This window comes from Calonectris borealis, chromosome 12 (genome assembly GCF_964195595.1).
Source record: "Calonectris borealis chromosome 12, bCalBor7.hap1.2, whole genome shotgun sequence".
In the NCBI taxonomy this organism is placed as follows: domain Eukaryota; kingdom Metazoa; phylum Chordata; class Aves; order Procellariiformes; family Procellariidae; genus Calonectris; species Calonectris borealis.
Window position 1 is genome coordinate 9,930,901 of NC_134323.1, and position 10,435 is coordinate 9,941,335.

The 10,435-nt window shown below is 37.3% G+C and overlaps 1 protein-coding gene across 16 annotated transcripts in view; it reads left to right on the forward strand.

Moving 5' to 3' along the window:
* URI1 (URI1 prefoldin like chaperone) overlaps positions 1–10,435 on the forward strand; it is a 42,576-nt gene that overhangs the window by 17,886 nt on the left and 14,255 nt on the right. For 6 of the 16 annotated variants that reach the window (XM_075161292.1, XM_075161297.1, XM_075161291.1 and 3 more), the window contains one exon: positions 1,161–1,296. In XM_075161292.1, the coding sequence (XP_075017393.1) occupies positions 1,161–1,296 (136 nt within the window). Of the gene's footprint in view, positions 1–489; positions 683–1,160; positions 1,297–10,435 lie in introns of those variants that run through there. The other 10 variants (XM_075161293.1, XM_075161289.1, XM_075161294.1 and 7 more) reach the window with 6 other exon arrangements.

Sequence of the window (10,435 nt, forward strand, 5' to 3'; positions counted from 1 at the left end):
CCAGGCCGAGTGCTCTGCTTCAGCACAAATGCGATGAGAAAGCAAGTGGCTATCCTGAGGATATGAAGGCAGCAGCAGAGGAATAAAGTAGAAGGAACTGATACAAACTGGCGGAGACAGATCTCTTTTTACCCTAAGAAAGAGAAAACTTGACATGGATGTGGTTCTTAGCTTTTTGCCACCTCCATTTTAACTTTAATTTGATTTTGGTCTCCTGATTTCTTTGCGATTGAAGCCCAAAGGCAGGCAGGCAGGTTACAGTAGGTCTGAGGGTAAGAATGCAGGGGGCTGGTGCAGGAGACAGGAGTGAGGGTGGCCAAGGCTCCTCCTCAGAGGTGGAACTTGCCCAAGCACCGTCTGTAAAGTGTGGGCTGTGGAAGGTGTCTTAAATCATAACAATAATGTCCCATACATTGTCATACGTGTTAAGAGGGGGGTTACATGTTTTAAGAAGCACCTCTTAAAGTTATAAAATGTGTTTATCACCAGTGTACTCCTGTCTGAAGTATTCTGGTTCTATGTATTGGTTCCTGTGCCTGGAGGGTCATTGGAGGACGGGCGTTGCTTGATGGAGCACTGCCTGAAGGTTGAGGTCTGCATGCTGGTGAACGATAAAACAACGTGAGGTTAAGATGGTTGCGATCCTGCTAGTAGCCCCACAAACTTACACTGAGGTTTCTGGGTACTTATTATTAGCAATACAGGTACTGAGAAAAGCAACTCATCTTTAAGTTGACCATACCTATTTAAGTATTTTAAAAATTTTAGCAAAGCTAAACTTGCTTTTATTAGGAATTAAATGTAATTTGTGTATAACAGATATGTAACTCAACCTAAATGATAATATTTTTATTATCAAGGCTTACATGTTAGGATTAAGAGAATTTGTTTTCCTTGTGAGCATTCAACTATACTATAGTTTAATGTCACAAAACAAGTTTTCTAGTTAAATACCACTTTTCTGATTTTGCAAGTACAATACTAAATTCAAATGGATCTGGTCATTTGAATATTTGTGAAGGTCATTAAATAACTGCTGTAGAATTTTTATTTCTTTAACTCTGTGTTTTACTTTTTTCAAAAAAACTTAAGACATGAATGACTGTCTAGGTTTTATTTTCACTAGTGATTTTCAGCTGTTTCTTCTGTGCCTTTGACAGGTACCTTTTGGTCCTCTTGCCTTCATGCCAGGAAAACTTGTCCATACCAATGAGGTTACTGTTCTGCTTGGGGACAACTGGTTTTCAAAATGCTCAGCAAAGCAGGCTGTTGCGCTGGTTGAGCACAGAAAAAAACGTATGTATGTTTCTGAACATAGTTTAATAGTCAAAATTATGTATCTTTTTATTAATATATAAAATTAGTACCATCTACGCCGTTCTTTTTTTTTTGTGAGCCAGCTAACAGAAGTCTCATTCAGATGTAATATTAATTTAGCACCTTATTTTCCATCTTTACTTGGTATTTTATCGGATATGTCTGATTTTTTTAAACATCTAGCCAGAGCTTTATTTTTTTTTAATGATACACCAGCTTAAGTTACCAAAATTCCGATTTTGATGTTAAATGTTAGAATACAAGATCAGTCAAGATGTGCTAATTTGTTTATTATACACAAAAGTAAAAAAAAAAACCCAAACCAAAACAAACTAAAACCCCCTATCACTTTTCTTTAATGTGAGAAATGCTGTATTCTTTTCCAGAAAGTGAACATCACGTTGTACATTTGCTCTTAGTTACCTTATTCGCTATTTTCTGTTTCCTTGTCTCTTCTCTTACTTCTTAGCTGACTTGTCCTCTGTTTTGTGGTTTTTTTTTTTTCTTTTTCCTTTGTGCATGTAATTTTCCAGCTTTTTTCTCCCTCTACACATGCTTTACTCCTGCTTGTTCGGTTTTTTCCTCACTTGCCGCTCAGCTGCGTATCTGCCTCCTGCCCTCGACGTTCCTATCCATTTACGTGGAGAGATCCACTGGATCTCCCCAGATCAAGTGCCGTTGGTGACCACCAAATTCATCTTACATAGCAGTAGATCACAGGCAGATAGGCAATTCCTGGTTTTGTTTCCAGCTCTTTTTAGTTGGTGGTGGGATCTTGGCTTTGAAGAGCCAGGACTGCCAGCAAGTGGTGTGCACGGTGCACTTTGGAACCTCTTTGTGTTAGAAAGAATGAGAGCCTAAAATATTTGATGTAAATGTCAAGGAAGGAAAAGCACAATAAAATGGGAAATAAATTGGTACCTATTAGCCTTCGCTGTTTGCTTCAGATAAGTGTTTGAGTATATTTTTTTCGTATTGGTTTTACCTATAATCTGTCTCATTCCTGGAAGTGCTCACTGCAGCTTTACCCTGTGTATGTTCCAACTAGCACTATTTACATTGGATTTTTAAGTTCAGCTATCCATGTTGCTGCCTGCAGCAGAATATCTCAGAGGTTCCCCATCTGAATACATTTTTTTTTCAATTCTGTGCAAGCAATATTTGTGTAAGAAAAGTTTTTTTGTAAAAATTCATTTGCTGTATTACTTTAAAATATTCCTTTATGAAGAACATTACCAAAAGTATGTAATTTGTATTTTACCTATTATCTTTCTTAATCTAGTTCTACTGACACGACTTTGCAATTTTCTTTCTTACTGAACTGAATCTACATTATTTATTGTGACTCTTGCGAGAACTCAGGTCCATAGCTTTTTCCTTGATCATCTGATATTTTCTTCAGTGCTGCAGAATATTTTTGTCACCATTACATTCAGTGAAATCATTTGACCTTTGCATAGTAGATGTTTGAACATTAAGTAGTCTGCTGGGAGACACACAATAAATGCTGGATTCTTTCCTTTATGATCTTTTAAATTGCATTTAAAATACGAACTCAGAAATACTCATTTCTTTTAAAGCAAAATAGTCATTGATGCCTGGATATAAAACCTCCATTCAGCTGATAGTTCACTTCAGCTGTGTGATGGCTGCCAGTGGGAGGCTCCAAAACACTGATATTAACTAAAAACTTTTTGTTTAAAGGACTATTTTCAGTTTCGGATTATGAAAACCATATTAGGACGTACGATTTTGGAAAAAAAAAATTTCTGTCATAGATATACTTTTCTCCTTTAAAAAATACAAATGACTTAAACACTTTCAACCATTTCCACACTAAATGAGGGCAACTTAGAGGAGAATACTGGAGATTTTATTTGTTTGTTCTAATTAAAAAAAAAGTTATCTAGATGAAAGACCTGTAGGCCATTGCTATATAATGTGAATTGGCCACTTGTGGCACAAATGTGAAAGACTGATGTTTCACGAGTATTAGTTTAAAGTCTCTTTTGTGTATTGCACTGTAGTTATTTTCATAGTTATGACTTCTGATCTCACTGGCATTTTGCGAGCATAGGGGCTTCATAGTTTACAGAGTGATGTATATTGGCATTATGATTACACTGACAATGTGATTTGATTTTTAGTACATAATCTTTTTGTTCTGGACATAAATTTTGTGAGTAGGTCACACACACTGGAAAAGAGGGCATTCTTACAGCAGGGGATTATTACATTGCAAGCAGTCCCGAATGTCCTGTGTGCCAGTCGGAAGGTCCTAACACAGCAAAGCTTTTTTTAAGCACATGCTTAAGGTCAGTGTGCGCTTAAAGGCTTTGATATATAGGAATTGGGGTTTGAATAGAGCAAAGAAAGGCTCATGCTGAAATTGCTTTCTGAACAGAAAGCTGACAATATTTGTTGATGGTTTGTTTCTTCACTGACCTACATTTTTTTATCCAATATTACTCTATTTAATTTAGATGGGTATTTTTTCATAACTAGCTGGTCAAATCTGTTCAGATAACTGGAATGAACTTAATTAGTATAGCACTAACAATTCAGTGCTTTAACAGAAATTAAGGGTTATAAGGAAATAAATACAAGACACACATTTTCATTGCTTACCATATCTTGTGTCCCACTCTCCTGAGTGGTGACGAGTGGGACAGCATCTGTTCAGGGTTTAAGTTTTCTAGTGGGACTGGCTCTTAGGTAGAAAAGGGTAAGAGATTCCTGTAACTCACTCACTCATGAACTCTTGCTGGTTCTGGGGAGTTTTCTTTATTCCCTTTGACTAGTTTTGCGTGGGTCTGCCCGTTGAAGACCTCTGGTCACCAGGGGTGTCCCTGTTCGCCTTTGAGGGCACCACTTGCCCTAACAGTTAATTTGATCAAGGTTCACAGAAAATTTTCTTTACAATTTGATTCCTTCTGTGTATGTTGGATGCAGACAGGAATGGACAATATGAATTTGCATGCTTAGGCAGTAATAGTGTCAGATAAATCAAACAATATCAGTGAGGATAAAGCTTAGAAGTTAGGTGTAGCAGTAAGAGTGTACTATATATAAAAGCTTTAAATATTACTTAGTACTAATTAGGTCATCCTTTTTGTCTTAGTAGTTTTGTTAAATCTGCTTTTTAAAGGAGAAAAAGTGAAAAAATGTTTGCTTCTGTGGAATAGAGAAAAGCCCAGCTACGGCAGATTAATTTCTTGGTTAAAATTTATTTACTTGAAAGGAATAATTGAGGGGTGACTGTACAGAATATTAAAAGTAAATGTGCTTTAACTGACATAGCTGTAGAAAGCTCTATTTTTGGGATACATTTTTGTTTGCCTAGCTTTTGATTTAGATGCAAACTGTTCAGCATTGTGATTGGTTGAAATCTATTTGGTAAAATTTGGGACAGTCACTCATGTCAAATGTTATTTTTTCATAAAATATTGATCATGTCTTTTTGAATAATATTTGAGTTGCAGCAGATCTTTCATTTGCTGCACATTTTTGTGACATCCTAGATGTTCAGTTAGTTCCAAAACTGTTAAAAAAAAAAATCTGGTGAAGTTTATGGAATTGCCAAGTATATTTTTAATTGTTTTAAATTTGTTGTAGTTGTTAAACCAGGTAGTACAGATAATGGGAAACACTTTACACATGTTTGTGTGTAAAAATGTGAAGAAATAGTGAAGTAGATTAAAGGATATGCACACCAAATTCCATTATAATAAAAGAAATTAGCTTTTTAAGTATGTCACAGTTTAGCACAACAATAATGCAATTGTAGTTTTTTCTCTTACAATTATCTTGCTTAAGGTACTTCATAATATTTCTGTTCTCCTCAAGGCAAGACTGTATTGTCTCAGAATTCAAAGAGGGAATAAAGATTCTTTTTGTGAATATGGGATTATATCTTTTACGTGTTTGTGATGATATAAATTACGTTTTTTCTCTATATCAGTAATCGCATTAATTCTTTAAGATGGGAAATTTTTCATTACAATAGTCCCTGTGGTAGTTACTATAGAAAGAAATTAAATAGATTTTTCTTGTAAATATTTGTGGATTAATTCAGTATGCTAGGTATTCCAAGTGTCTAAACACTTGAAAAGGTGGGAAATTAAAACATGCACACAGAACTAGGAGTGGTTCTATTGTGTTAAAAATTTATCAGATAAAAAAAATCCCACTTAAAGGAGAATTGTTGAACTACTTAGCAGTTGTGTCTTCAGTATATGTAAGAATACCCTTGCAGTGTCATGCTGCAAATGAATTCATGAAATGAAAATACTGATTACATTAACATACAGTATTGTGATAGTACCCAGTTGTAAATTGCAGTATGTAACCTTTAATACAAATATTTGTGTCAATCAAAATTGACCGATAGCTTAGTATACAGGGTTTAAAAGATACCATTGTTTTTAATAAATAAGATGATCCAGGCGGATGAGGACCAGTTTGAATTTGTTCCTTATCAGCATTTCCAGAAAAAAGGATATTGTCTCCAAAATATATGATAGGAAGGCTTTCCATTTCCCATCTGTGAATGAGTGAGGCCTTTAGAGGTTTTAATGTTTCATCCAAGGGTGAAAATAACTTCCTTTATGTTCTAAAGAATGTAACACAAACTTGCCTACTCATTTTTGGAGGGGAAAAGAACAAAAAATGCAGGCAACGTTACAAAGAAACCTAGCTGTTGCTTTTCTTTATTAAAAAAAAAAATTCTGCTCTTTTTCTGCATGCTGGAGAATTTTCTTTCACTGTGCTTTTGAACTTTTTTTTACCATTTTTTGTGATTACCACTTTTTAGTTCGATAACCTCCATCAGTTCCTTCCTTACCCTTGTTAAGTTAGGAGCTGATTCGGTGGAGTGCTAAGTGCTCTAAATTTGCTCTGCAGTTCCCAGGAGGTGTTTGGCTTCTCACAGGACCACAGTCTAGGTATTTTAACCAGAACACAGTGGAAGAAAGTAAGGAGAATAGATTTGTTTCTCTAAGTTATATATTGTGATTCAAAGAAGCTCCTACCTTTTTATAATTCTTACTGGGCAACAGAGGAGTTGTCTGAATGCCACCCTCCTTCATTTATGAGGAATTTAAATGTATTCATATAATTCTAGCAGTTACATAGGTGTGTGAACCTAAAAGAGAAGTGCATTGCATTTACTTAGTGTTCCTAAAGCCAAATTATCTATACAAATTTTTACAGAAGAAAATCCAAATGACTTTGCTTTTGATACCAAGGGAACATGGAAAACAGAACGCAGGTTGTCTTTAAAAGGCGCAAAGCTACTGCACAAAGGGTTGCATTGCATTTTAAAGAACTAGTGCTGTTGCTGTTATAAAGAATGAATTCACTTACGTTGTTGCAAGCACAAAGAGAGCTTAAATCCATATACACAAAAAGCAATCAGGATTCTCTTTTGAATCTTAAAACAAATGCATCTCTAGAAAAATGAACAGAAAAGAATAGAAAAACAGAGAAGGGTGTTTTGAAAAGCTCTTGATAGATGCTACTTTCTGCAGAACTGCAGATCTTGTTTCAAGTAACCTGTGATAGTTTGTTGGACAATTATTGGCCAAAAAATATTTTGTTGCAAATTAAATACATATTTCTTGAAATACAGTTAAAAATCCTCAGATGATTGATCTACTTATACAGACCCTTAAAAACAAGAAAATAAGTAACACATTTAAAATAGCATGCCATAACTCAACCTATTAATAGTACTTGTAATTGTACTATAGCGCTGTACTTTTGCAAGGAAATACCTTCCATCTCCAAAGAATTCAGAAGCTGAGTACGTGCATTAGATTGCATGATACTTTACCTCCAGTCTCAGTAATATTAACATGCTCCATTAACAGACTGCATGATAGGTATTCTTGTTTTGTTCAGAGGTCAATCATAATTGTGCTAGAAATTGCTGATCAAAGATTTTGCATGCAAAATGCTATTCTGTGGTTCCCCCATGTAACTTCCCTTCTGCACCTGAAATGGGATGGTGGCAGCCCAGCATTTCCATGGTGGAGAAGGAGAACCACTGAGTGCTGCCTTCAGGTGCACGTACTCTGTTCTCACTCTGGAGGAACTGAGCCGCTGTCAGTAATTGAGGTAGGTAGGTGGTTGTTCCCTGGCTTGTATAAACACTCTGTGTATATATAACCATGTTAAGACTGGTTACCTTCTACTTGAGAAATTGTGTTAGACGATGAAGAGATCTTAACTCTAAATCTCAATTGCATACAGAATTCTTTGTTATACTTAATCTAAAATTTCTGTCCGGTCACCTATCCTCAAAGGAGATTATTTCCTAACTTTCCAGTCTTTTGTTTCTACGTTATATCCACACTTCGAGACTCCCTCGAAGACTAACTGAACCTAGCAAGGTAGACCAGGCTTCAGCTTCATCTCAGTTTGTCCTGTTTCACAAAGTCTGACTTTTCAAAATAGATCAACCTGTTCTCACTATTCTTGTCTGTTCTTACTATTTAAATCCCAGTGTAACACACAGTTTCCAGAAGTAACTAAAATAATGTCTATGATTCCCCAAATCCTTATAGACAACACTCCAAGGACATTAATGTCAAACTCAGATAATTAAAATTTGTATCCAGCCAAGCTAATTAACCCATTAAAGCCAAAATGCATAGATGAGAATTGGTGTCAGTTTGGCATTAGTACGTTGTCATGTCTTGTAAAATCTGGCTTCGGTGGACTTCATTTCAACAATATGAAATGTGTTCCCCAATTATTTTTTTCCTCTGCCAGTGTATGTGTAGCAAGCAGAGGGCTGCCTCTTAAAAATGGCTAATCATGGTGTAAGAAAATCCAGTCAAGTCCTTTCAGACTAATAAGGGAGCTGGAAAAGAATGATCTAAATGTAAAGAAATCTCACTGCCTGTAAATATTCAAAGGCTGCTGTGCAGAGGAAATCTACATATCCTGATTCAAATGCCTTTTCCTTTTGGCCGTCCTGGAAAACAGTCCTAGAGACCCTGGCTGGTCTGTGGCGCTGAACTATCTTTCCAGGCGGTTTAGCTGAGACATGTAAATAGGAACTGCTCGGGTTCACCTGAAAGCCATGTCAGACTTTTCTCAGATTATTGGATGTGACAAAGTTGGACAACAGCCTCTGGTTCAATCCGTCTTAAAAGGCTCTAAGAAGCTTAAACCACAGGGTAGTGAGAGGAGGAGACTATGGAGCCTCTCTTGCTCTACTGATATTTTTCTGGGGGTCTCAATGAATAAAAAAACCCCTGTAGTTTGTAAAGTGAATTGTTTCTCGCTAGGTACGGTACATTTTAAAATTCAGTGAATGACATTGGAAGCTTTTAGGGTGCATAGTGGCAAGTTTAAAACACGAAACCCTGAGCTTCCCCTGCAGTTACGTGCACGAGCCCTTTCCCAGGAGACCCCTTCTTCGCTGAGGGGCCTGGCCGTGGGAAGGTCTCTCCTGCGGCCGACCGGGAGCCCCGGCTCTCCGCTGGCAGGGGAGGCACGAGCGGCCCAGCGGGCTGACCGGGGACGCGGGGACAGAGCGTCGCGATAATCCCAGCTGTCCGCTGACGTGCTGTGTGGCCTGGGGCAAATCACTTAAACTGTCTGTTTCTTCATCTGTAAAATAGGAGAGAGTAATACTTACCTCCCTCGCAGGGCGCTGGGCAGATTAGTTAATGCTTGTACAGCATTTTAAAATAAAACGCGGTGTGTAACTGCTCAGTGTCCTTACCTAACGGAGCAAACCAACGCGCTCCCGTCCGGAAAGCAGCATCGCAAGCTGGTGCTCCAGAAGCAGCGTAACCTAGATGGCTGTTGAACAATATTTAGATATACAGGCAATGACTGAGACACTCGTGGTGTTTAAGAAACAGCTGAGCATCGCATTTACTATGAATGTAAAATAAAAGCCTGAGGAAAATTGGTCTCAAGCTAGACGTTTATGTATATTGAGACTACCTTCAAGAGCTGAAAGAACAGATGGGAACATTTTGAACAAAAACTGTCACCACCTCTCTCTGATTTGGACTTTGGAGGGTGTGTTATACACCAAAAAAAGCTGTGGACGATGTTGATAGGAATTAACTGAGGAACAAAACCTGCGTGTGAAAGGTGATCACTGCTGTGTCTGACGGAGGACGAGGCGGCTCTCGAAGGAGTTGTGTAAGGGGAGCGGGACCCTGATGGCGTGAGGAGGGAGCTGTGTGCTCTGAAGGGTGTGTGTTGGCACCGCTTGAGATGTCAAATGCTTTTTGGAAATAATATTTCATCCAGTAGGAAATGCAAACGCAGAGCGTTTTTCAGGGGAGAATCTTAAGCTATTTCTTAGAAACAGTTTAACTAATGGAGATGACTGCACATTTGACACATAGGTGGTTGTTTGGTTTAAAGGCTCATGCTTTTGAAATACCCCAAAAGTCTGAGCTGTGTCTTTGTGCTTCTTGTTGGAAAGGATGGACGTTTACTTGAGTAGCTTTTCCAAAATGCATAATGTTCTTTCTAAACTATTTACTGCAAGTAATACATTTTTAAGGAATTGCATTTGATACAGTGTGAAATATCAACAGAGAAAACAGCATACAATACTGAATCTGTTAAAATTAGGATGAGAGTAATCTCACACGCTTGGTGGTAGTTGTGCTTTGCCTTGACTGTTTCATGCATAATTCCCTCTTCTGTGTGTGCAGTGGGGGAGGAGGGATCTGAACCTGTTTGTAGAAGTCTGAGTCACTAAGTAGATTTTATTTTGCAAGTACAACTACAAACTCGTTTTGTCTACTTAAGTGCATTTTGTAATCATTTTGTGATTATTAATACATTTTCACCCATCCTTGTCTGAAAGGCCTATCGTTATAAGTGAAATCTCTGAAACATTTACAACTGCATACCCTAGCCAGAAAGGAGTGCGGGGAGTAGCTATGTATGTACTATAACTTTTTAGGATTAGCCTCTAGACCTGAGAGATACTTAATCAAATATTAAAGTTAACAGGCAAAAGGAGAGTTAAAGAAAAGAGTAAGAATACTGAGAAAATACTTTGAAAATAGTTTTTCAACTAGAATATTTTGTGGTTAAGTTTTCCCTCATTACACGTTCCTGTCTGTAAAATGGGAAT